The 27936-nt window shown below is 34.2% G+C and overlaps 1 protein-coding gene across 6 annotated transcripts; it reads left to right on the forward strand.

Annotated features, from left to right (window-relative positions):
• Positions 1-2201: 2201 nt before the first annotated feature.
• Positions 2202-27355, forward strand: CD274 (CD274 molecule). Of its 6 annotated transcripts, none has more exons than XM_074282854.1 (8): positions 2202-2569; positions 4994-5138; positions 7955-8138; positions 9874-10209; positions 19436-19717; positions 21594-21701; positions 23756-23828; positions 25267-27355. In XM_074282854.1, exons 3-7 carry the CDS (start codon positions 8084-8086, stop codon positions 23794-23796), a joined length of 822 nt encoding a protein of 273 aa, XP_074138955.1. In that variant the 5' UTR covers positions 2202-2569; positions 4994-5138; positions 7955-8083; the 3' UTR covers positions 23797-23828; positions 25267-27355. The 6 variants fall into 6 exon arrangements, with proteins under 6 accessions (XP_074138955.1, XP_074138957.1, XP_074138960.1 ...); XM_074282856.1 differs by having other exon boundaries at positions 7959-8138; XM_074282859.1 differs by lacking the exon at positions 21594-21701.
• The last annotated feature ends 581 nt before the right edge of the window (positions 27356-27936 follow it).

The raw sequence follows: 27936 nt of genomic DNA on the forward strand, positions 1-27936 counted from the left end.
ATAAAAATGCAATAAAATACAGATAATGTTCATATATTAAAAATACGTCAATATGCATTTGGGAAAACCTTACATTGTTTAATAAACTGAAGTCCTTCTTGACTGTCCTACACCCCCAACAAATCTGTCTCTCATGAGATGCTATCTCATTGATCCAGTCCCCAATCTCCCTAAATGTCCTATAAGTTATTCCACATTTCTTCATTTTATTCAGATAGGTCTACTTGTCTATTTTTTTTTCAGTACTCTAAATAAAATGAAATCTAGGGTAGCTTAACAACATGAACTCCTTGGGGACAGTTATATGACCATGATCTCTCACTCTTCATTTATGCTGTTTCAATTCTCTATAAACCATTTTTATTCTTTTCTTCCTGATTCAAAGATCATTGGCTTCAGAAGAGACAAACAGAAGAAAAATAAGAGGTGGATAATTCATTTATTCCTTTATTTATTTGTTTATTTGGTTTAAAAAAAAAGCATTTTAAAAGTATGTGTTCTGTGTCAGGCACTTTGCTTTGTGTTGTAGATTCAAAAACAAATGTGAAAATCTCTGTCCTTGAGGAGCTTATATTCTTTTAGCAGCAACATGTAGCTATATAAATACATATCAAATAAACAGGAATAGAGACTAAACTTCTGATTTCTTTCTTTCCTTTCTTTTTTATTCTCTCTTTCTTTCCCTCTTCCTTTATCTTTACTTCCCTTTTTTGTTTTCCTCTTCCCAAGATGCCCCTCTCTTCCCTTTTTCTCCCTCCTTTTTTCCTCTTCCTCTCTTTCTCCCCATTCCCTTCCTTCCTCCTTTTCCTTTTTCTCTTCCTCTTCCTTCTGCTCCTTCTCCTCCTCTTTCTACTTCTCTTCTTCCTCCTTTTCCTTATTCTGTTCCTTTTTCTTCTTCATCATCTTCTTTGTTATCTTCTTTTTTCTCTCACATTGCTAATTGAAATAATAAATAAATACAAGTTGATTTTTAGTGAGACTAACTAGAGGAACTGAAAAGATGAAATTTGCATTGAGTTTTGAAATAAAGCAGGGATTCCAAGAGGCAGAAGTAATATGTTTGGCATGGAGGATAGCCTTATATGCCTTATACAAACAAAAATGCTGAGTGGGAGGTAGAGTGTCATGTGAACATCATCAAGAGAGTAGGTTTACTCCTTCTGCTTCACCCCCTACTGCTTGATCATTATTTTTACCACATTGTTAAATTTATTTCAAGTGTATTCTTAAAAGGTGGAACTCAAATGAAGAAATTCTTTTAGTGACAAAACAACTTTGGTTTCAACAAGTTGGCAGAATTATTTGGGGAACTTACAAAAGCAGTGATTTAAAAATATATTTCCCATTGCCAGCACATGACATTCTTAATAAAACTCAGAAAATATAGGGCTTTTTTTTCAGTACTCTAAATAAAATGAAATCTAGGGTAGCCTAAGAACATGAACTCCTTGGGGACAGTTATATGACCATGATCTCCCACTCTTCATTTATATTGTTTCAATTCTCTATAAACCATTTTTATTCCACTTCAGTATCTTTTCCAAGAAAACCCCAAATAGGATCATGAAGAATTGGACATAATTAAAACAACTCAACAAGAATAAGAACAATAAATATATTTGTATATGTATATATACATACATATACTTATATACATACATGCATATTTCTATATGTATAATCATCTAGCTATGTGACCCTGAGTAAGTCACATTTGAGTCAGTTCATCTGTAAAATAAACTGAAAAAAATGTCAAACTGTTCCAATATCTTTGCCAAGAAAACTCCATATGGAGTTACAAAGAATCAAAGTGTACAATAAAAAATATGTGTTCATATATGTATATGTGTATTCATATATACATATATACACACATATATGCATGTATACATATACTTTTATGTGTATAATCATGATAGTATATATATTATAATTTAATTTTTGCAGATAAGCCACTGTAGTTAGAGTTAGAGGACCTAGATTTGAATATTTATTGCTTAGCACACCCTTTCTCATCCCCAGGATTTTAATTAACTCTGAGGTCTTCAATTTTCTTATCCATAAAATGCGATGGCCGTGTTGATTTCTAAGGACTCTTCCAACCAAATCGTGTGAGCCAAACCTCTATGCAAATTGACTTCCCTTAAAAGCAGCTTCCTTGCTCAAAAATAATCCACTTAAATTTTTCTGAGCCTAAGTACTCATGATTTCCAGAGAAATGAAAGTGAAAGTGAAATTAATGCAACGTTCTTTAGGGAATTACAAGAAACAAAAGATTTCAGGGAACCAGTCCATATTATTTGTGTCAAACAATCCACTTTATTGTCTTCAGTGGGAGGAGACTAGGAAAAAAAGAAGAATCTTTTCACAACAGCATCTGGCTGCATAAAGAAGAAGGGAGGGACTTGGCAGGAAGCTGTAATCTATGTGTCCACAGAGAGCACCCACCACCTACAGGTTTGTGAGGCAAAGTAAACATTTTACTTCTCTTCTTAAAAGGAGGAGAAGAATTGGCACCAGAAGATCTTTGTTCAAGTCCCCATCTCTGCCAATTTTTGAGTGAACCTGGGTAAGTAATTAAGCTTTTCTAGGTCTCAATTTTCTCATTTACAAAAGGAAAAATTTGGACTATATGACCTCAGAGGGTCCCTTTCAGTCCTGAATCATATAGTCCAAATCTTTCTTATTAGCAGACTTAATCCTAGCCTGGGAAAGAGACTCTTTTTGTTCTCTGGAACCCCAAGAACTCACCAGCCTTAAAGTTTATTTCCACTGGCTCTTGCTCACACTTCATATTACAAGCTCTTTCTGAATAAAGACCATTCTCTACAATAATTCTAGAATTAAGTCTGTTAATTAAATAACCTCGTAATCATTTTGTCACCTGCTTGCCTCTCTGGGTTGCTCTGATAATATTGTTATTGAGCTAGAGAATAATGAATAGGTCTTCTTGCCTCCTCTCCCTCCCCTCCCCCACCCTTTTAAGCAGTGTCATCCTGGGAAAATCATTTATTCTTTCTTTGCCTTATTTTCCCCAACCATAAAAAGAAATGGTTAGTTGATCTCTGAGTTCATCTCCAAATCTAAACCCTACCGGTGTTTCAGAGGCTCATACATCAAGAGCTCAAAGGAGACTTGGAAACCCTCTTTTTTTACAGGTGAGGAAACTCAGGCTCTGAGATGAAGTCACTTGTCCAATATTACACAAGTAATACTTTGCTGAGCAGAGACCTGTCCTCTGACTCCAAATATAGTGATTTTTTTTTCAGGATGTTGTATCTGCTCTTGGACATGTTATTGAACTCCTTCTAGGTCTCAAATTCTTTCTCAGTGGAATGAAATTAGACTATCTGATCTCTAAGTTTCTGTTTAACTTTAACATTCTATATCATTCAGTGCACATAGCATAATGGAAAGAGATAGGTTGTCCATGTTACCAATCCAGGACTAGGCAAAACCTGTCACCATTCAGTAATATTTTTAGCAATGTTGACAGGTAATGCCAAATGGGAAACCAACATTGACTCGGAGCTGGAAAGAACCTGAGATCGCATCAAGTTACCTAACACATAAATCCTTCTCTTTCTGCTGCACCACACTGCTTCCTTTTTAGTTTTGAGGTTATAGAATCTGTGACAAAGGAAGGGGAAATAGAAGCCAACTAAAAAAATTTTAGCCAATATTTAACAGTAGCTAATCTTTCCATGGGTAGCTAGGTGACAGATAGTGTACCCAGCCTAGCATCAGGAAACTCATCTTCCTGACATTTCTGACACTTATTAGCAGTGTGATACCTAGGCAAGACACTTAACCCTGTTTGTCTCAGTTTCCTAATCTGTAAAATGAGCTGAATAAGGACATGGGAAACCACTCTAGTATCTTTGCCAAGAAAACCCTAAATGGAGTTCATAAAGAGTCAGATACTACTGAAAAATAACTGAACAACAAGCACCTTTCTAATGAACTTTAAGACTTGTCAAGCTCTCTTCTAAACACAGCTTCTTGAGAAGTAATATATGGATTATTATCTCCATTTTACAGATAAAAAAAACCCTGAAGTTCAAAATCTCATAGCTAGATGTATAGGAACCAAATTTAAATCTAGACCTCTCTTACCTCTAAGTCCAATACTTTTTTTTTTTTTTTTTTTTTGCTGATGCAATTGGGTTTGTTAAATGACAGGGTCCCACAGCCAGGAAATGTTAAATGTCTGAAGTTATATTTGAACTCAGGTCCTCCTAACTTCAGGGCTGGTACTCTATCCACTGCACCAGCTCGCTGCTCCAGGTCCCAACACTGTTTGCAATCTCCTATTTTGTTTCCTTGCTTCCATTCTGCCCCTCAGTCTAGTTCTTCCTTTACACAGCTGCCAAAACTTTCTTAAGATATCTTTTTGACCATGTCACTCCCTAAGAAAAAAACTCTTTAGTGCTTTAATAATGTCTTTGGAATAAAATAGAGATAATTGATTCCACAGACTGGCAATCCAACTTCTCCAGCTTTCCGCCTTGTTTCATATTACTCCCTTTTACACCTTCTATGTTCAAATTCCAGCAAAAATCCCAGCTTCTTCAAGAAGCCTTTCTCTAATCCCCTTAATACTAGTACCTTCCCTGTGATGAATATTTTCAATGTATCCTGTACATCTTTTGTCTGTATCCTATCTCCATCATTAGACTGAGCTTCTAGACAGAACAAATATTTATCTTTCTTTGTAACTTAGAGCTGATCAAAGTGCCTAGCTCATCATAGCTACTTAATAAATGCTTGTTGATTCACTGATTGATCCAGACAAAATAGAATACTGGTTGTTTCTTATATTTAATTTTTTAATCTTGAGCATTCACAGTTCTTTTCCATGACTGGAATTTCCTTCAGGATTAATTTTGGATGCCACATCCTCCATCAAGTATACACTGATGCCTGAATTTTTAGAACCCTTTCCTCTTCAAATTATCTTATATATTTTTGTGTAAATTCCATATTTTCCCAGGAAAATGGAAGCTCCTTTAAGATGGATATTATTTTTCTTCACATCTCAGACACTGGGCCAGAGTAGAAGTTTATTAAATATTTATTGAATTGATCAATTGAATTTATTATAACTCAATGGAGTGTGGAGCACTATGTATGCCATGGTAAGAGATTATAAAATTTAGATAAGATATGATTCCTGCTCTCAAAGAGTTTACACAGTCTGTCTTTTTTCTCAAGGGCTACCTGAGTTTGAGTTTACAGCATGAATAGAAAAATCAAAATTGTCTTTGAGAAGAACCAAAAAAATGCACCTCTCTCCCTTCTTTTCAGAGATGGAATACAATAGGTATATAATAATAATAGCTAATAACTATACCACACAGTAAGGTTTGCAATATGCTTTACATATTTTATTCTGACAACAAACCTAGGAAATAAGTGCTATTATTATTATTATTATTATTATTATTATTATTATTATTATTATTATTATTATTATTGCTGAGGCAATTGGGGTTAAGTGACTTGCCCGGGGTCACACAGATAGGAAATACTAAGTGTCTGAGGCCAAATTTGAACTCAGGTCCTCCTGACTCCAGAGCTGATACTATATCTACTGCCTCACTTAGCTGCCCCAATAAGTGCTATTATTATCATCATTTTACAAATTAGAAAATGATATTCAATGGGGGTTAAGTGAAATCCCAAGAGATACACAGCTAGTAAATGTCTGAGACCATATATGAACACAGGCTTTCTGAATCTGGTATTCTATCTACTGTGCAAATTAGCTGCCTCTAATATTACATATTAGATTGCATATAGTATCAGATATGGTAAATGTCTTGGCTGGTTTGATTTTTTTTTCTTTTTTTCCCTCTGACTTGCTAAATAGAAGATGAGGAAGGGATATATTTGAAAATTAAGTTGATATAAGAAATATGATATTACATGGCAACATTAAATTATATGATAAATAGTATCAAAGGGATTATGATATAATTTCACAGATTTTATGAGTGAGAAGATATGAAAATGGAGAAGCAGATTTCAGCTCAGGGGAAGAATGAATTTCTTAAAATGTGAATTGTTCAGTAGTCTGCCAAGAAAAATAATGGGTTCCCCATTTATGGAGATCTCAAACAGAAGCTGTGGCCACTTGTCAATAATGTAGAAGAGGGCTTCTTTATCTTTTTTTTTTTTTTTTTTTTTGTGGTCATGCCCCTTTTGTCAGTGTTTGTGAAGTCAGGGATCCTTTTGTAGAATAACATTTTCAAATGCATAAAATAAAATGCATAATTTTACAAAGGAAATGAATTCTATTGAGATAGAGTGATCAAGCTTTTTTTTTTTTTTTTTTTTTTTAAAGTTCAGACCCCAATAGAGGAAAGAAATCCTTTTTTCATCTTTGTAAACCTCAGTACCTATGATTATTCCCTGCACATAGTAAGGATTTAATAAATATTTTTGAATTGAAAATCCCTGGCCACGAATGGTGTCTTCATTTAACTATAGCTATGGATTAAAAAAAAAAATCACTGGGTAGGGATGCCAGTCAATGATGCAGACTTAAGACTGGTAAAGTTTTAAACATCTTAAAAGATATTGCAGGTAAGAGAAGAAAGCATCCCAATGGGAACTGATGTTTAAGGGGTGCTAACTTAATTAAATGCAGAGACAATCAATCACAAGAAGGTTGACCACCAACTGATGATTTTTTTTAATCCACAGGGACTAATGAAGACACTTTACTATAGAGTAAAGAAGGTTGTATTTTGTGGGTTTTTTAAATCATCAGTGGAGAGTGTCTACTTAAGGAAATCTTTAAAATAAATTCATCATTTTTATATAAAATATACTTATACTATAAATTATAAATACCATAAACATAAATTTTATATAATATATCCATATATTAATTATGTATCTATTATATATATAGAGAAAAAGACAGAGAGACTATAATTTCTTCACTTTTATGCTTCTTAAATTCTTAACAAGTAAGAAATTATTATGATAGCAAATAATGATGCCTAAAACACACTGGATCCTTTTCAAAAAATATACATAGGTGGCCATCCACAGTGTGATATAAGGGACTAGGAAGATGCCTTTCCTTGACTCTAAAGTACTTTCCCACAATGAATGATTCTCAAAACAACATTGTGAGGTAGGCACTCTTATAATTTCCATTTTTCACATGAGCAAACTGAGACTGAGAGAGGCTATGTTATTTGGGCAGGACCATAGAGCCAAATAAATGTCTAGGGCTGGATTTGAATTCAGATCTTTTTTATTTCAAGAGCAGAATGTAATGTACCAGGCCACATAGTTGCCTCTAAATGACATGGAGAGAGAGAGCAAGATAGAGACAGAGACAGAGACAGAGAGATACACAGTTAGATAAATAGATAGAGGATAGATAGATGAACAAATGCACACAAACAAATAAAGGAAAGGGAAAGAAAAACAAATCATGCTTGACCCATTATACTTTATATATATATGTATACATATATATTATACATATATATATTTACAAATTAATTCTGGGCCAATGAACTCATTGCTTTTTTCCATTGACTTCCTTATGATGGTCAAGTTTTTTCACAGTGTAATATATCTGCATGCTAGATTATGCAGTAGTTAGAGTACTAGGTTTGGAATCAGAAGACTTATCTTCCTGAATTCAAATCTGGCTTCAGACACTTACTAGCTGCCTGATCCTAGACAAATCTCTTGGTCCTGTTTACCTCAGTTCCTCATCTGTAAAATGAGCTGGAGAAGGAAATGACAAACCATTCCAATATCTTTGCTTAGAAAAATTCTAAATAGGGTCACAAAGAGTTGGATACCATTGAAATGACTCAACTACAGCAAATGTATGATAATGAGTAATCAACAACAAATTTCATGCTCCTTTATACCTTTTCAAATTTCTGATGAAGTCTTTATTTTATTGATATATTTGTTTCAGCTAGAAAAAGCAACCAACCAACTCAGGCACTGGAAATACAAATACAAAGTAATCCTCCAAGTAGTTACAGAATTCTAGTTGGTTGAAGCAATATTCTTTTTGTGTGTCCCATAATTAAGTTGTTACAAGATGATTTGGATATTGCTTGTGCTTGCATTTATGTTCTCCTGGCATCTTCTGAATGGTAAGTAGTGAAATCTTTCCATTACACACTATCCTTAAGAAATCATACTTGGGAGTTATACACAAGAATCATTATTAAAATTCTGAAGATTTTTTGCCCTGAAAAGTATATTCTAAGAAAGAATTTTAGTGTTAGTGAAAAATTATAGTTTGACCTTCAAGAATCATAGGGAGAGAACCCAGAGATCATTTAGTCATCATTATGATTCAAAGGCTCAGGTAAAAGAACAAAGACAGAAAATAATAATAATAACAATAAAAATGAAGGGATTTGGTTATTTCAAAAATCACTTTTTCCTTTTTAAAAATATCCTATGATACAGTTGACTTAATGGAAGACTGAATGGGAGTTTGAGATGACAGCTATTGGAATTTAATGTGCAGATTGGAAACTTGCATAGAATCAGAGAACTGAATGGGAATAGTTTCTATGAAGTAAACTAGTAGTTAGGCAGTGTAATGCAATAGTGAGTGCCTTAGATTTGGCATCTAAAAACATGGTTTTATATCATTGACCTAGAAGGGATCTTAGAACTATCTAGTTTAACTCTCTTATTATTCAAGTGAGAAAATTAAGGCCCAGAGAGACTTGCCCCAATGCCATTGGAACCCACATTCTGTTCCTGACTCTACTAGTTGGCATGGTAGCAATAATGCTGGATTTGGAGTCAAAGGCCAAGGAGTTTCAATCTCAGTTCCACCACCTTCTATCTCTATGGATTTGGGCAAATAATTTATCCAGTCCAGGTCTTAGTTTCCTCATCTATAAAAAGAAGAGAGTAGAGAAGAGGATTTCCTTTTACTCTCTAAGATGTGTACCAATTCATCATTTAATAAATGATGCCCTTTCATATTTGCACAGTATTATTAATCTTTTTTTTGGACAGGGGATGTTTTATAATTTTAATATTGATGTACACTAGAGAGCCTTGAGGTGTGGCAAAATTGGATGAATGCAATATGCATTTTAAAGAATTAGCTTCTTAGAAATCATTTGAAAAGTTCTTTTCATTTCCTATACTTACTAATGGTATGATATTGTGTAAGTCACTTAGTGTAGCTAAGCATTAATCTTCTCATCTGTAAACTGGGGATGGTAGTATTTGCATTGCATGTTTTTACAGATTTGTTAAAATATTTATTTTAATCTTGTTCCTATATACCTTCCCTGTTTGAAGGTTAATTAAAATTTTACATGACCTCCCTTCATACACTCTGTTCCACTCAAACTGGTCTCATAGCTATTCTGTATAGCTAACCTTCTATTGCCTCCCTCCTTGATTTCACACACATGAATGGTCCTCAGTGTATGAAATGCTCTCCATCTTTGTCTCTGGCTTATGAAATCCTTAGTTTTCTTCAAAACTCAGACATCACCTCCTATATAAGATCTTTCCAGGTATTAGCACTCTTTCTTAAAATTACTTTATACTTACTTATCTTTTGTATATATTGTATTTTTACTGTTTCCCTGCCTCTTACCAGACAATGTAAGTTCCTTTAGGTTAAGGATGATTTTATTTTTGTCTTTGTATTTTGTCTTTGCACATAATAAGCACTTATTGTTGAATTGAGGTAAAGTCATAAAGAAATGTGAGTTCTGAGGAATCAGTTATGATTAGTTATTCTATAGCATATTGCAAATACTATATAACATTTGCTGTATACTCTGAAAAAGATATTTATCTTCTAAAGCCTATGGTTTGAATTTTCCTCCTTGCCTCTCCTCTCTCCAGCCTTTTCTGTATCTGTTCCGAAAGAGAAATATAAAACACATTATGGCAGCAATGTGACTATGGAATGCACCTTTCCAGTGGGAGAAAAATTAGACCTGAGTGCCCTTACAGTTTATTGGGACAAGGAAGGAAAATTTCTTGTGAAATTTGTTGATGGTGAAGAAGATCTCAAAATTCAAAAAAGCAACTCAAGATTAAGGCATTTGAATGACCAACTATACAAGGGAAAATCACTGCTTCATATCACCAACGTGACAGTAAAAGATGCTGGGGTTTACCGCTGTATTATTGGTTACGGGGGAGCTGATTACAAGTGGATTACTTTAACCGTCAATGGTGAGAATACTTCATAGTTAAAAGAAGAAAGAGTTTAATTTTTCACCAAAAAACCATCATAAAAGTCCTATGATAGAGTTAACTTCTATACTGAAATGCAGCTGGAATGATTTCAATAGAATTTCAATAGAATGATGGTAGGAAGGGAAATCAGCTTGCAAAGAACTGGGAAATGAGTTGTTGATGAAATATAGGCAATGGATTCAAAGTTACTCTTTCTGGAAGTAAAGAGAGAAGAGAGTTAAAACTGTATCTCTGCATGGAACCTGATTCAAGCAAAGGTTTTTTGGGGGATAGAACACAGGGGTATTCTGGTAAATGTTTAATGACTAGCTCTCTGGAAATACAAGATACAGTTCAAAGTTTAAACTACATTATTAATATTTTTTTCTCTATTGCTTTCTTGTCCAAGAAAGTGATTGGTTACATTTCAGAACTTAAACTGGCTCCAGAATATCCCAGGACAAAGGAGACTTGATAATGCTTATAAATGAGGGAAATAGTTAGAGGAAATGGAGAAGGTACATCAGAGAAGAGGGATAACTAATGAAATAGGACCCTTAAGGAAGTAGAAGGATATTGGATCAAGAAACAACTTGAAGAATAAAGGGGAAATTGTACCAAGAAGCCTGAATTCAAATATTAGCTCTTATGTTTAGTTGCTGTAAAGTTCTGGGAAAATCATTTAATTTTTTTAGATTCAGTTATTCATCTATAAAATGAAATGATTTAATAAGTATTTTCTAGCTCTATTTTCTATGATCTTATGACTTTATAGTGAATCCAGTCAGCATAATTTGTTGACTTTTTCCAGCAACCCTGAGAAACTAAAAAGTAAGATCAGATAAAGTGGGTGATGGGGGATTACCTAGAACTGGAGATTAGTGGAATGGACACATTCAAAAATCATGCTTAGCATAGTACCTAGTACATAGCAAGTGCTTAATATATATTTATTTTCTTCCTTCATGTTTTCTTTTTTTCCTTCTTCCTTCCTTTCCTTCCTTCCTTCTATTTTTCCCTTCCCTCCTTTCTTTCTTTTACCTGAAAGTGAGAGTGGAGTACAAGAAGTACAACTGATTCTTTGTTTTTTTTGATTTGTGGGATAAAGAAAATGAGAGAGCAGCCACTATTAGGAAGGATTTCTAGGAATTCCATGTCTTTAGAACAGGGGTTCTTGACAATTTTTTTGTGTCATGGACCTTATTATGTTTAGTGAAACTAAGATTTGAACTTATGTTTCCTGATTTGTTCTTCATGGCAAGGGACTATTTAATTTCTGTTTTGTATCACAATGTTTATTTTTGTAGCACAGTGCTTGGTACATAATTGCATATGCAATTTGTCTCTGCCTTATGGAATCCTTAGTTTCCTTTCAAGCTCAGACATTACCTCCTATATAAGACCTTTCCAGTTATTAGCATTCTTTCCTTCTTCAAATTACTTTACACTTACTTATCTTTTGCATATATTGTATTTTTACTATTTCCCTGCTCCTTACAGACAATGTAAATTCCTTTAGGGTAAGGATGGTTTTATTTTTGTCTTTGTATTTTGATACATAATAGTACAAATTCTCATTGATTGATTGACTGACTTCCAAAACTACCTTTTCCATTGTTGAACATCTCCAATTACTAGAAAGATATTTAGTTGAGCTAAAATCTGCTTCCTAATCCTACTCCTATTTCTTTTTTTTTTTTTTTTTCTTTTTCTGAAGCTGGGGTTAAGTGACTTGTCCAGGGTCACACAGCTAGGAAGTGTTAAGTGTCTGAGACCAGATTTGAACTGGGGTCCACCTGAATTCAAGGCTGGTGCTCTATCCACTGCGCCACCTAGCTGCCCCCCTAGTCCTATTTCTAAGAAACAATTACTCCCTTATATGTGATAACATTTGAACACAGATGCCTTTCCCCCCCATTCATCAAGCTGTATACACCAGCTTCCTTATATCACTGATTTAAAAATATATAATTCAAGAGGTAGTACAGTGGATAGAGTGCCAGCCATGATATCAGGAAGACTCATGTTCTTGAATTCAAATCTGGTTTCAGATGCTTACTAGCTGTGTGACCTTGGATAAGTCACTTAACCAACTTTGCCTCAGCTTTTCAAATGTAAAATGAATTGGAGAAGGAAATGGCTACCAACTGTAGTATATTTGCCAAGAAAATCTCAAAGGAGATCTTAAAGAGTCAAACACAACTGAAAAATAACTGAATAACAGCAAACAACAATTCAAGAATAGGGAGATTTTGAAATAAAAATAAAAGGATGGGATTCCCCAAAAACCCAGTTCCTAAAATAAAATGATCCTAGGATAAGTGGAAGTGAATCCTTTTCACATCATTATGAGCCAGGTCATTGACCTTATGTTCATGAATTGATACAGCTCACTGGTGAATTCACTTGACCTATGAAGAGGCAATTTCATCACTAACTATACAGGACTTCTTAATGGCCATGCTATTCTTTAAAGAAATTTTGGAGGTGGAAGATAACAGATAAGCTGAAATTGTATTTTGATCTATTTTTTAAAGTTTTAATTGAGTAAGTGTAGGGTTTCATATTTAACCACATAAAATTCATCTCATTAGCCTCAGCCTTATTTTTACATGGAATCAACATTGTACTAGGTGCCCCAGAATTTTCAGTGGGAACAGTTAGGAACTTTTAAAGTATTTTCTATGTGTATGTGAATATTTGGAGATAATACTAAATTAAAAGTTGAGAAGAAGAGATGACTGAGGAAGAGTTCAGGCCCAGTTCAGGATAGGTCTTAATTGCCTGATGGGGAGAAAAAGAAATGGCATTTATCCAATATATTGACAAATTACTTACTCTGTATATATAGCTACTTTTTGGTTGGTCCCCCCATAAGTTAGATAGCTTTATTTCTTTTTCCTCTTGATATATCATCCTGTCATGGTGCATAGTCACTGGTAGCATTGCCTGTGTGACCTCAGAACAGTCACTTAAGCTCTTTAAGTCTCACATCCCACATCTAATAGGACCTTTGGAATCCTTCCAATTCTAAATCTATGATCCTATAATCTTAACCTAAGGAAAGCAGGAAAAAAAAAAAAAAGATTAATCACTTCCATACTGATTTTGTGAGCTTCCTCTTTTTCATGGGTGGGGGAAGGCATTTCTTCATCTGGAGAAAGACATGGCAAACCACTTCAGTATCTTTTCCAAGAAAACCCCACATGGGGGTTATAAAGAGTCAGACATGCTTGAAACAAATTAATAACAACTGTGCCTCAGGAGAAATAAAAGGGCTTCCTTCAATGGACAAATTCAAGAAGATTCTGGATGACTACCTGTTGACTAGATTGGAGAGGATTCTCATTCAGGCAGGGGTTGGACTAGATATTTTCTGATGTCCTGACTAATATGGCCAGTTTATGATTCAAGTTATTGCAACAGATGCATGAATCCATATGCCCATTAAGAGTTTTCATTTTGGTCCTTGCTCAGCTCTAACAAAATAACCTTCATCTGATTGCATGTACAACTTTTTGAAATTCAAAAAAGGCCCTTTTATTTGAAAAGTTTGGAAACAAGTGTAGCTCAAGCAAAATTCAAAATAACACAGTGGGACTGACAATTTAGTTCATATTTGCAGTGATGAAAATGGTATAGTGAAAACAAGGAAAGATGAGCAACACAAGTGTGGAAGATGGATCATTTTCAATGTAAGGAATTCATAGAATCATCATAGAATTAAGTATTGCAAAGTTTCTTTTAGAAGATCTCATCCAATCCTTTTTCAAATTATTAATATCAATAACAACTATAATATTTGTTTATTGATTGATGAACCTTGCTTGCTACAACTATAACAAATAATGACCAGCTTCCACTTGAAGACTTGTCTTCATTTGTCAAAGAGTCTTCTCCCCACCCAATTACCTATTTCCATATTGAAGGTAATTTATAATTATAAAGAAGCTTTTTCTTATGTTGAAGGAAAATCTGCCTCTGCAAATTCTACCTCTTGGTGTTATCTGTGCTTCTAAAGCTTCTAAAAAAAATCTAATCTTTTCCACTTGACGTAATTGAAGATGATTATCTTATCCCTCCTCATTTTTTTTTCTTGTCTAGATTAAATATTGTTGCTTCCTTCTACCACTCCTTCTTTGGTGTGGTTGCAGATCCTTTTGATGTACTTATCATCATTTTCAGACCATCCTCCAAATTGTCACTTTTTTTAGATGGAAATTTTCATTGCTATAGGGAAATTCTGGTGAGGAAATTCCCTCTACCAAAGCAAATTAATATATATTCTATAACTTATTATCTTAAAGAATTGCCTGGGAAGTTGAGAGGTTAAACAACAATAACAAAAAGAATCATGCAGTTTTTCAGTCTATCTATAAATTGTACTTGTGAAAGTCAGGAGGTTCATCAGACGAACATAGGTTATGATCTACATTGTTAGAGGAAAGTGGCACACAGTGGGTGCTTAATAAATGCTTGTTGACCTTCTCATTTGCCAATATCCCTTTTGAGTAATTACTACCAACCTGAGAATGTGTGTATATACATTAGGCATACTGATATCTGTGTTCCATGAACTTTGCATTCCAGCATGTATCTGTACAAATGTTGGCTTCCTTCCAAACTTTTTGGGACCTGGGACTTTTATTTTTCATTTTTGTCTTTGAAATCTAGTCTCCAATACACTTCCTGGCACAAATTATTCATAAAAACTTGCTGAATAAATGAATAAATAAAATCACATTCATCATTTAAAATAATATTGTTACACTGCAAACTTGAACACTGAGCTTGCAATCTACTAGATCCTGAAGAGCTTTTCTTTTTACATGAAGCACTTTCTAATCCCATTGCCTCCAGTCTGTATCTATTAATGTAGGGATTTTGTTTGTTCTTGTTTCATTTTGTTTTTTAACCAAGAGCAGTATAAGATAAATCTGAAAAGTCCATGTAATTGTGGTTTTATCTCAGGTTAAGGAATTAAAACTTTATTCAGTATGAGTATGAGTATAATAGTTGACATTTATATTGCACTTACTATGTACCAGGCACTATGCTAAGTGTTTTATAAATTTTCTTTCATTTAATCCTCATAACAAGGAATTATTATTCTCATTTTATAACTGGGAGGTTTAACAGAGGAATGGCAGGATTGCATGACTATGTATCTAATATGTTCATCTGGAAGGCTCTGCATGCTTAGATGCTTTATTCAGTGTTACCACTCAAGGAAGTGGAGCTATCATTATATTATGCAAATGATTTTTACAGAAAAATAGTCAATATTCTTTTCCCATCATTGCATATACCTGGTGACACACCTTTACTCATAAAGGGAAATTTTACTTAGATGGAATTTCAAAAGTAGAAATCTTGAAAGTGATAATGAAACTGGTCACAATGTAGTTCTGTATTGAATCAGTTTGTGGTAATTTCTTTGGTTGCTGTATACAAGTTCTTTTTGCTTGTTTCCTACCTTAAACATTTGACACTGAGAGTAATAGAAAGTGACAGAGTTAGGAGAGCTGATTTTGTTTGTCTATGGACTTAACCACTCTATTTGAATTTCCTCATTTGTAAAATGATGATTACACTACCTGAACTACCACAGGGTTGTGATAAGTTAAATGTCTTACAAATCCTGAAGTGACATAGAAAAACAAGTTATTTATAGTAAACTGTGGGCATAATTATTCTTAATAACTGGACTTCTTGCAAGTTGTCAAAGAAAATAAAAGGGTAACCCAGTGGAGGAATATTTTAGGATGGCACATGAGACATATATGCCTTCAAAGAGTTAATTATTGCTTTATTATTCTGAATAAAGTAAATTACCCTGAATAATAAAGTGAATTATTACTTGGTAATTAAAGTATTCCTTCCCAAAGAGTTAGATTTTTGTAAAAGAATGAAGCTTATTTCATAACATTTAGAGCTAGGTGTGACCTTATAGATCACTGATACAGCGAAAACTGAGAACTAGAGACAGGAAGTGACTGGCTTAACCAAACACCCAAAAATAATTTTAAACAACACAGCTGAGACTGATTATCTTGGATGACGATGATGTCATGCCTGTGAATATGCTTTTCTGTGTAGGTGTGTGTGAATTTAAAGGCCAGACTTAGCCAACATACACCCACAGGACAGTATCTTGGAAAGACCATTGGATTTGAGGTCAAAAGATAAGGATTGGAATCTTGAATGCTAGTTACTATTAATATGAGCTTAGACAAATCACCTCCTTCTTTGAAGTGGGATAGATTTAAGGAGTTCTAAGACTTTTTTCAAGTTCTAAATTCTACAAATCTCTAATATTTTACCCAAGATTTGGTTGCCTCTGGATTATCCAAAGTTGCTTATTAAAAAGAGACTTTGGACAGTTCTTCTTTGTGTTCATAAATCAATATTGTTAATTCAGTGCTGTGGTACACAGCAAGCATTTACATAATAATGTTGATTTATCTACATAGGAATCACAGGAATGTGACAGTAGGAAAATACACAAATACCCATCTAGTCCACAGGTGGGGAATATCCAGCCCATGAAATCATTTGGTCTGGCTCTGCCAAAGTAACTCCAGGTAACAACAACCTCCTATTGCTTGAGTTCTGTAAACTGATAATTATGTATGACCCACAAAAGATGTTATAAACATCCAAATGGCCCTTAGCAAAAAACAGGTTCCCTATTCCTGATGTACTACAACCTATTTTTCTGTTTTGTGGTTTGTTACATATTTGTGGAATATATATATCTCCTATTGTCTTGGTTCTACTTTTTGCATTAGTTCTTACCAGTTTTCTATGCTTTCCTGTTTCATCATATTCATAATTTCCTACTATATAGTAAAATACTATTACTTTCATATATTTATTTAGCAATTCCACCAGTCTGTGGTTATCTACTCTGATTCTAATTTCTTGGAACTAAAGAAAATACTTGTTTGTTGGTATATAGGTAGGGTCTTTCTTTTTTATTACTAACTTTCTTGGGGCATTTGCCTAACAATGGAATTTCTGCATAAATCTAAATTACTTTGCAGAATTGTTGGACCAATTCATAGCTCAATTACAGGGCATTAGTGGGCCTGTGTTTCTACAACCCTTCTAAACTGCTTACTCTTATCCTTTGCCCATTTTCTAGGTATGAGATAAAACCTCAGGATTGTTTTAATTTGCATGTCTATTGTTATAAGTGATTTGAATTGTTCTTTAATATGATTATTAATAATTTATCATTATTTTTTGATAATTTTCTATTTATGTACTTTGACCTTTGTTCTCACATATTTCATTGATTGCTTATATATCTTCCTGCACATCTCTATGCTATGCTATGTCTTTTCATTCATGAGATCACAAGTTGGATCTTTATCTCTACTTTCTTTCATTGGAACTTTGGATTCCATGTCTAGAAACATTTCAGGATCTGATGAGAAAGGATTTACATTTTCTTGCTTAGATCCAGTCTTCACCTCACTTCCCAGAATATTTCTACTCTATGTTGTCTTCACTAGGATTTTACACCATAACATTTAGTATTCTCTATTGGCCCTTTGTGGTTAAACTAGTTTTATGAAGACAAAAATAAATATTAGAGATTAGGAAATCTGCACTAAAGACTTACCTCAGTGACCTACTTTGGTGTGGAATTGGCCCTGGACTTCTTCTTGTGATCTATGCCTGTGGAATGTAAACTTTGTTGGGCCTTACCAACTTGGGATGAACTTAAATAAAGACCCAGGGACAGAATGCTAGATGGAATATCTGCCATATGACAATAGGTCTCATTAAATATAGAAAGACTCATCATCAGAAGGGTTTACTTTTCAATGGTTGTTTTTTTTTTTTTTTTAAATTTGGTTGACTCCTATTTGTGTTGGCAGAGAGGAAACTCATGTATGAAATCAGGAATGCTAGAAGTCTAAGAATGAAAGCAAAAAAAAAAATCTCAAAATGCTTTGTAGAATTCAATCATTCAACTTGCATAGTAAAATGTCACAGAATCTCAGAATTGGAAGCTATTCAGTGGCTATTTATTCCTACCCATACTCAATAAATCTCTTTTATTTTGGCTAGATGACCAATTATGCTGTATAGTAAAGCTTTTAAAACTGTAACTGAGTGTAGGAATTGCTAAATTATGGTTTATTGTGGGTAAATGTTTGATTTGCATACCTATTTTACATACCTATATACCCAGGGTTATATAAAAATTTCTCAGACAAAAAGAGGTTTTGAGAGGGAAAAGTTTAAGAGGTTTTGCTCTATGATATAATGTAAATTCTTTTCATTTATGGATTCAACTAAATAGATGCTTAAATCTCTTCAAAATCTCAATTTCTTTAATTCTGTCTCTATAACACATTAGGTATATGGCTATTCTTCCCTTGAAGGCCTCCATTTAGAGGTAACCATTATCTCTTAAGGGAGAGCCAGCCAAAAGAGTCAGCTAACTGATAACACTGGGCTTGGAGTCAAGAAGATCTAAATTCAAATTCTATCTCAAAACTTTACTAGTTATGTAACTTTGAACAAATAACTACTTTTTGTTAGCTTCAGTTTTCTCATTTTTAAAAAGAGAGGAATAATAGTGTCTATTGTTATTGCGAAGACTAGAAAAATGATATAAGTAAAGTCCTTAACAAATGCTAAAGTGTTATAAAATGCTAATTGTTATTCTTCCACTTTTGACTAGCTCTAATTGTTGGGAAGTTTTTAAAGTCAAATCTAGAATCTGCCTATCCAACCTGAGGTCTCCAGGTCTAAAACTTATGAAACTAACTTCCTTTAGAAGTATAGTCAATTTAATGATATTTAAAATAAAATTATGCAATACTCAATATTCAGAAGGATTTATGATATCACTTTTAAGAATATTCTCTTCAGTGACATAGAATATATCCCATAGATACTTGCACATCCCATGTGACTCTAGACTATGTCCTTCTAGAAAGTCACCATGGGAGACAAGAAAAATAGTATCCTACATGAGGATGCCAATGATCCATAGAGAATGACCATTCAGTTCATCCCTTATTCTTGCTTTATGATTCCATGAAATCATGTCTAGTTCTGTGCAACTTAATCAGGAAAACAGGATAATAAAGCACCTGCTTATATGCCAAGCACTTCAAATTTAAAGACAAAAATAAAAGAATGGATTATATTCTATTGAATGAAAATGCTGATTTTTCTTTTAACTTTGTTCATTCCTTAGCCCCATACAACAAAATAAACCAGAGGATTAAAATGGACCCAGTCACTTCTGAATACGAAATCACATGTCAGTCAGAAGGTTATCCTGAAGCAGAAGTCATCTGGAAAAGCAGAGATCAGGATCTAAGTAACAAAGCTACAGTGACATATTCAGTTGGATCGGAAAAGCTATTCAACGTGACAAGCACTCTCAGGGTCAATGCCACAGTGAATGAATCTTTCCAATGCTTGTTTCAGGAAAAGGATACTGGAAAAAACATTTCAGCTCAGATTATCATCCCAGGTATGTATGCTTCAGAATGTGTCCCATCATTTTTCAAATGAGAGAACACCCATATCTCATGCCCTTTTCACTGCTTTGTTCAGTTCATTGTTTGTCCTTCATTTTTGAAGAGGACCATCACACCAGAGAAGTAATGTCGTGGCATGCAAGTGAATTGGATTTAAGTGAGAGAGGGCTGAGCAAGGTCACCTGCCTCACTTTGCTCTCCAGAGACACCTAGGTCCAGTGGCCAGATATAGATTGGGATGACCGGAGATGGCACTCTCTGTGCAATCAATTTATGGGCTGCTTCCCCTTTCTTTTCCCCATAGAGTGATAAATAAGTCTATAGTGAGTTAATGTGCAGAAATGAATTGAAAAATAATGAGTTCTATATGCATACAAGGCAATATTATTTCCAGAAATGGGTAAGATGGCAGCTTACCCATTTCTATTGTTTACTGAAAATCTTAGTAGGATGAATGGCTGTTCAATCTCTTTCTCTTGCCCAATGGACAATTAACTTGATCTCTGCAATATATTTCTTTACTCAATTTTTATTCCCACCTTCTCTGATATGGCATTCCAGGAAGGAGTGAAGGGTCGCCAGGTACTGATAATGTGAGGGATGACCTTAGCCTTCTGTGACTTAGGAAAAAAGAGCACTACATATTGAATTTGTTGCAATGAACAGGACAGAGGACTCAGCAATAGACTACTTACTATATGTCACGGAAATCAATTACTTAAATCAGTTAGCAAACATTTATTAAGCACCTACTATATGCCAGAGACTATGCTAGTTGCTGGGATCCAGAGATAAAAGTAAAATAGTCCCTGCCCTCAACGTGGTTACAATCTAACAAAGGGAAATAACATGTGGGACATCTTTAGCATGTGCTATCACAGTTTTCCAGTGCCTACATTAAGGAAATGTTAACACCACTGTTCACAAAATTTTGAGCAACTTCTTTGTACTGTAGGATAAAAATAAACCCCTTTAGCCATGCATTTAATGATATCCATGTATGATTCCAACCTAAGTTTTAATCTTTTTTTTCATTACTTCCTTTCATGTACTCCACTTCCCATTTTCTAGAGCATTTTGTAGCTTCCCTTTGTCTTTATCGCACTCTATCTTCTATCAAACTTGTTGGAACACATGTATCTTATTTATTAAAATTTTAATTTCATAAAGATAGACATTGTCTCATTATTTGTTTTTGTATCTCAGAGCCTTACATACAATAGGCATTTGATTATTATTTCTGAAACTGAATAAAAACACACAGCCATTTATTAAGGGGATTTTGCAATTAAAGCTTTTCCTGCCTAGGAAATATTAAAATTACTTTAAACAATAATTTTTTTCATGATCCTTTCTCAAACAACTGTAGTACTATTCATTTTTTAGTTCCTACATTTTAGGAAAAACATTGATACTTGAAATGTCCAGAAGAGGATGGAGGATGGCTAAGATGTTGAAGAGCTTTAATATATGAGGATCCATTGAAAAAACTGGGGATATTTAGCTTGCAGAAGAGACTTGGTCAAGAGAGAAGAGGGTGAAGGGTTGTTATATTCAAGAGCCAAAAGAATTGTTTTTGCTTAGTCCTAGAGGGCGGAATTAAAAGCAGTGGGCAAAATTTGCAGAGGATCATTTATGTTTAATGGAAAGAAAACATCCTAACAATTAGAGATGCCCAAAAACACCTCCCGGAAGTGGTGGTTCATACTCACTGGAGGCTTCAGGCAAAGAAATGGATGATTACCTGGAAATAAGTTGTAGAGCAGATTCTCATTCTGGTGCAGGGGTTGGATTCAACGGCCCTCAAGATCCTTTCCAAATCTGAGATGCTATGATAACTTATCTTACTTTTTTAAAATTGATTTTCAGAGAATTATGTATCATCTAAGATAGACTCAAGAACTTACTATGGGACTTTAGGAGCTGTCGTTTTCCTTGGATTGATTCTGATGCTTCTCTGCTTTAGAAAAAAACATGGTATTACATTTTAAATTTAATTTACCTTATTCTCCCCCCCCCTTTATTTTTCTTTGTGGGGCCCTCTCACTCTGATTTTACTAAGTTTTGCTCATTTAATTTTTCAGAGCCACTGCATGAGAGAATGAAAGTTATTGAATAGCAGCTTGTGTAGTATATGATAAAATTCTAAAAAGCAGACATATATAATCTCTGCCTTCTGGTAGCTTACAATTCAAGGTAGTATGGCACATTTGCTACATACAAAGCTAAATCTTTGTATATGTAGAATAGGTGTGATTTTTAGAAACAAAATGTGTCCAATATTTCATAGAAGAGACTCTTGATGATAATCTAGTCCAAAGCCTTTATTTCAAATAAAAATTGGGTAAGGTAATAAGTAATAAATAAGGTAATAAATAACAAATAAGGTAATAAGTAACAAAGGTGGCAGGTGAGCCCAGGACTAACGATTTCAATTCCAACATTGCTTTCAGCACATAATATTCTTAGAACACTATTATTCCTATCAACTTGTTTTGTTCCTTGCTTGAAATTCTTCCCATTAACTTTACTAATAGTGAAAGGAGGAAAAACTATTTGTCTTCAAAGATCTCGGTTTAAATGCACACATTTTTGTCCATTAGTATCTTAAATCCTATTAGTAGAAAAAGATTAGCTGGTTGACAATATGGGTCCTGAAGAGATACAGAACAGGTGAATTTCAATGGTACAAGAGTATATAGTGAAACAAACTTTGAGTAGAATATCATGAGAGTGTTCAACTATTCAGTAGTATCCATAGGGCTTATATCTGGTCATCAACCTCTTCATTTGTAGAAAAGGCAACTGAGACCCACAGAGATAGTGACTTGACCTAAGTCACCTTGGAAGTAAATAGTAGAGAAAAGATTCAAATTCATGCATCTGCTTCCAAATCGGTGTTCTATGCTAGAATGAGGTAAGACCCAAGTTTGATATTGAATGGAAGGCAGATTTGTAGTGGTATGTGTGCATAAGAGCTGAAAAAGGAACTGTGAAAGATAGACTTTTCCAGCTTCTCAGTTTGCCCAGGCCTAATCCAAATCATGTAAAATGTCAGTTCATAATATTGCACAGATATATAATGCTGTAAAGTAAAATGCTGATTGATTTCCAGATTTGATTTCTAAATTTTGATTATAAGATGGATCTTCATGTTGAGTTTTTTTGGGCAACATAGAGCAATATGACTAATTTCACAGTTCACTAATTTCACAATTCAAATAATTTATTCTAAGTGATTATACTTTTTTCCTGGAGAGGGCCAGAGATAGTCTTACATTTTGTTTACCTGAGTGTTCAGTTTTATTATTCCTAATTTGTATAGCTTGAACTCAGTAAATGAGTACAGGTAGATTATTTTTCTTATTCAAAAGCTGTATTACAGATTTTCCCCCAGTACTCTCAAAATTGAGATGGCAATGTACATATAAAATGATCTGGACACAAATATAGGGAAGTAGAAAATGAGAAGAAATTTTTGGTGGTTTTGTGAGAAATTCCCCCATCTTCCCCTTTGGCTCTAAACAATATGCAGAAGAGAAAGGAAGAAAATCAAATATTTTCATACTGGGTCTCATCAGGTTTCCCATCAAATTACTACACAAAGGAAAATCTGGACAAAGACCTAGAAGATGTTGTAACTGGCTAGATTTACACATATGTCCATAATTAGAGCCAGTACTTGTGAAGTTTTTAATTTGCAAAGTATTGTTGGAAGGAATATGACTATGTCATTCAATATTCCAGAACATGATGCTGGGTGGGAAATAGAGTTATGTACTTAAAAGTGCCCCTTAAGAAAATCCACAGCATTTACTTGAGATGACAAATATAGCAACCATTTAAGCAACTTGTGAAAGTTTGGAAAGAAGAGAATTTCAGGAACAATGTTTCTCCTCCCCATCCCTAACTCATTTCCAAACTTTTTTTTTTTTTGAGATATGCAATTTAAACCCAGGCTATGGCCTAAGATTTGTATCTGTATCATATCAGAGGAGAAAGTAACCAAAATGCTTATTTTTTTTTTAAAGTGAGAATGATAGCCAAAGAGAAAAATTACCTTTCCAGCTAACAACAGCTCTCCAGATAGTGAACTCCAATATGGTAAGTATAATTGAATTATCAATACATTGGGAAAGAATGATGGCCAAAAAAATATAAAACCCAGATGATAAATAATAATTTATGATGATGATAACAGCAAAGATGGCAACAATAAAAAAACAGACACTTCTGTCAACCAGGATTTTCCCTTTTGCATTTGGTTGGGAGAAGTTAAGAAATATAAAGGTTTCCCCAATTCCAATAAACCATGAGAAAATATATACATCATTCAAAATTTAGTGACCTTTAAGGAACCACTTCTTTCCACACAGTATGAGAAGGAAAAAGTGATTCTTTAATTAGAGCATTGAAGGAAGGATATTGGAATGGAGGAAGGAGAAGGGATTCTTACCATTGAACCTTAGTTATTCTGATGTTTTGTTCTAACACTCTGTAGCAGAAATCCCTTTGCCTCAATTTCAGTGTCTCAAAGAGCAAGTTGGAGCTCTGAATAGAAGGATATTTCTTTTCCTCCTTGAATGTATCCCTTTGTAAAGGGAAAACTACTATTTGAATAACCTAAGAAAAAAACTATGGCTATAGTACAGAACTACCATGGCTCTCTCTTTACTCTATGCCTTGTCACAGATCAAAAAGTTTTTCTTCCTGATCTCTGCCTCTTAGAACACCTAGAAGGGTGTCCTCTTCAAGGCTCATCTTTAGTGCAACTTGCTTCAATAGACCATTCTTAATTACCTAAATTTTTAGTGTATCCCTCAAAAAAGAATCACTATTTATTGTGTATATCTCATATCTTCATTTATTTTAAAAAATATCTTGACCCTAAGGTAGAATGCAAGCTCCTTGAGGACAGGAGTTATTTCTTTTATGTTTGTAGCACACATGCCTAACCTGTATATAGAACATATTAGGCCCTTATTAAATGCTTGGGAATTGATTGATTGATAATCTGATTTATTTAGAAATGCTATTCCAAAACTAATCTTCTGCCTTCAAGTTTAAACTAGTAAAACCCAGTACAAACAAGTTTAGATTAATTGGTTATCTTGGTTCTGACATTCATCGGTTTTTTTGTGGGTGAACATAGTTAAGTGATAACAGTTTCATTATGCCATTTACACCTGCAAAGGAATATGGACAGAAACTTTATTGTATCCAGCTACCATGTTGGATGATGTGGGAGATAGAAAAAAAATACATTGAATTCATGAGCATTGAATTTCAATCCTGCTTCTTAAAAACTCTCTGAAATGGGACAAAACAGAACATTTCTATGACTTAATTTCCTCATCTGTAAAAATGAAGCTATTATTTATTCTAATTTATGGGGGAAGGAGAAATTTACTTTGTAAACTTTAAAGTGCTATGGAAATGTGAATTATTATTCTATTGTATTTTTAGAAGCAAAAAAATTTTTGAGACTAAGAAATTAATGTATACTTTCTATTCCCAATCATTTTTGTCTGTTCCTCTGTAGATATAAATACTGGGAAGGCACAAACCCAGCATCTCAGCTTCTGATTTAAGTTTCTGGCATTCTCAGTCTTCCCGCTTTGGAATTCCCTCCGTACTTAGCAGTATCAGTGAAACGTGCTCCAAACACCTCAAGGCCTGGGAAGAAAACAAGGGGAGAGAATGGTGTGATGGGAAAAAAAGACAGAAGAAAGACATAGAAAACGAATGAGAGAAAACCTCCATCTGCTTCAGAGGATAGTTGAATCGCTTTTGAGATGACACTCAAGAAATATTTTTAGCCTGCTTTGAGGAAACATAGGCTGATAAAAGATGGAGTAGTATCTTTGAATGTTGATGCTTCCAGTCATAGTTTACACAGATCTATTGTTTATTCCTACTTTGGAGTTATTCATTGCTCTGTATTGCTCCTTCTGTTACCTGATCAGTTTCTTGGCACCTATAAGCCAAAGCTCACACTCATTTACTGATGAAGAAAGATTATTAGGAATCTCCAACATAGAGCAAATGAACTTAGGCTCTGGGTTACACACTTAAGGAGAATGTATTTTTGTCAAACCTTAATTTGTCTAGGAAGCCTGGTTACATGGTCTTATTTAAATAGAAAATGTTACTGTGTATTTAAATTTGGGGGGAGGTCTTTTGTCATGTGAATATGGTCTTCAATACTTTCATTCCAAGAATGATTGAGAATTATTGGATGGAGTGATTGGTTTTCCCCACCTTGTTTATATTTGCTATTTAAATGAAAGGTTCACATCCAAAAAGGAAGTATTATTACTTTAGGATGTTAGTAAAAATGGGAAGGATGTGGGGAAACTTGTAGGTTTAGTATATGATTTTATAACATTTTAGACCTACAACCTTACTCTTCCTCTTAGAATCTCAAACTGTCTTTAAAGCTCACTCAAGAACCACCTTGTACTTAAGATCTTTATTGATTCCCCTCAGCTATTAGAGCTTCCTCCTTTACCTATTGCCAACTTCTTTCTTTTTGCCACAAGGCAATTAAGGTTAAATGACTTGCCCAAGCTCATATGGCTAATGTTAAGTGTTTGAGATCGGATTTGAAATCAGGTGCTCCTGACTCCAAAGCCACTGCTCTATCTACTGTCCTATCTAGCTGCCCCATGCCAACTTTTATATATTTATTTTTAGTTTAGTTTTTTTTTTTTTTTCTGAGACAATTGGGGTTAAGTGACTTGGCCAGGGTCACACAGCTAGGTAGTGTTAAGTGTCTGAGACCAGATTTGAATTTAGGTAGTCCTGACTACCTAAAGGCTGGTACTTTATCCACTGCAACACCTAGCTGCCCCGATATTCTTAGTATTTTTAGATTTTAATGTATATGTATACATATAGAAGTAGATAAGTGGTACAGTGGATAGAGCACTAGATTTAGAGTCAGGAAAGCCTGAGTTGAATTCCAACCACCAGATATTTGACCATGCTCAGTCAACTTAATCTCTGTCTGCCTCATTTTCCCTACATGTAAAATATTTATCCCCAAACTTGTAATGAGACTCACATGAGAAAGTATTTATAAAGCACTTTGCAAATCTGAAAGCACTATATAAATGCTAGCTATTGTTATTTTTGTGTTGAAGAATGATGATGATGATGATGATGATGATGATGATGATGATGATGATGATGGTGATGATTCATCCTTCAATAGAGTGTAAATAAGCCGTTTGAGGTCAAGGACTATTTTTCATCTTGTATTTATATCCCCAGTGTCTAATAGTATATTGGACATAGTGGGGGTCTTTTATGAATCAAACTGAATTGAATTGAAACCAAGCCTATTGTAAGATCTTTCCCCTTTAGATGTCTTAGTTTGAGTTAATTTAATTCCTTTTTATACCTACTCTCTGTTACCCAAGGATAGAGGCTGCAGTTTTTGCTTCTGTATGATCTTGTTGTGTTTCTGGAGACTGTTGATCTTTGTCAGGTAAAATTAGATCTTTTGTAATCCAAAAATATTGTACTGAATTTCTATGGACAACCTTTGGAAATACTTTGCTTGAAATGGAAGAAAAGGAAAGTCTAGCCTGTTGAGAATTGAATTTAATAGATTCTAGAGTTGTTTCTTTTTTCTTTTCTTTTCTTTTTTTTTAATGAACTTCATTTATTAGGGAAAAAAACAGCTATATGTAGGGCACTGAATTATGTGCTATAAGTATAGAGATGGATATGACTGTTGTTTTTCAGGAGCGTTCAACTCTGTGAGACAGAATGGGGTGTTCTTGGAAAAGATACTGGAGTAGTTTGCATTTCCTTCTCCAGCTCATTTTACAGATAAGGACTTTGAGGCAAATGGGGTTAACTGATTTGCCCAGAATCAGGAAGTAATGAGGCAAAATTTGAACTCAGAAGGACCAGTTTTTTTGACTTCTGCTCCAGCACTCTATTCATTGTACCTAGCTTCTGGTTGGAAGAACAAATATCCAAATAACTGTTAAAAGGGAGAGTCAACAATCTGTTTAATCCAATTCCATAGCAAGAACTACCTTTTGGGTTTCTCAAACTGGTTGTGCTTTAGATATCCCAAACTCAATATGTCCAAAAAATAACTCATTATCTGAATTCCACTCTTTGGAACTCCTTTTTACTGCATAATTCTTATGACACATAAACAGAGTTACCATCCTCCTAGATATTCAGACTCACA

Source organism: Sminthopsis crassicaudata, chromosome 1, assembly GCF_048593235.1.
Source record: "Sminthopsis crassicaudata isolate SCR6 chromosome 1, ASM4859323v1, whole genome shotgun sequence".
In the NCBI taxonomy this organism is placed as follows: Eukaryota; Metazoa; Chordata; class Mammalia; order Dasyuromorphia; family Dasyuridae; genus Sminthopsis; species Sminthopsis crassicaudata.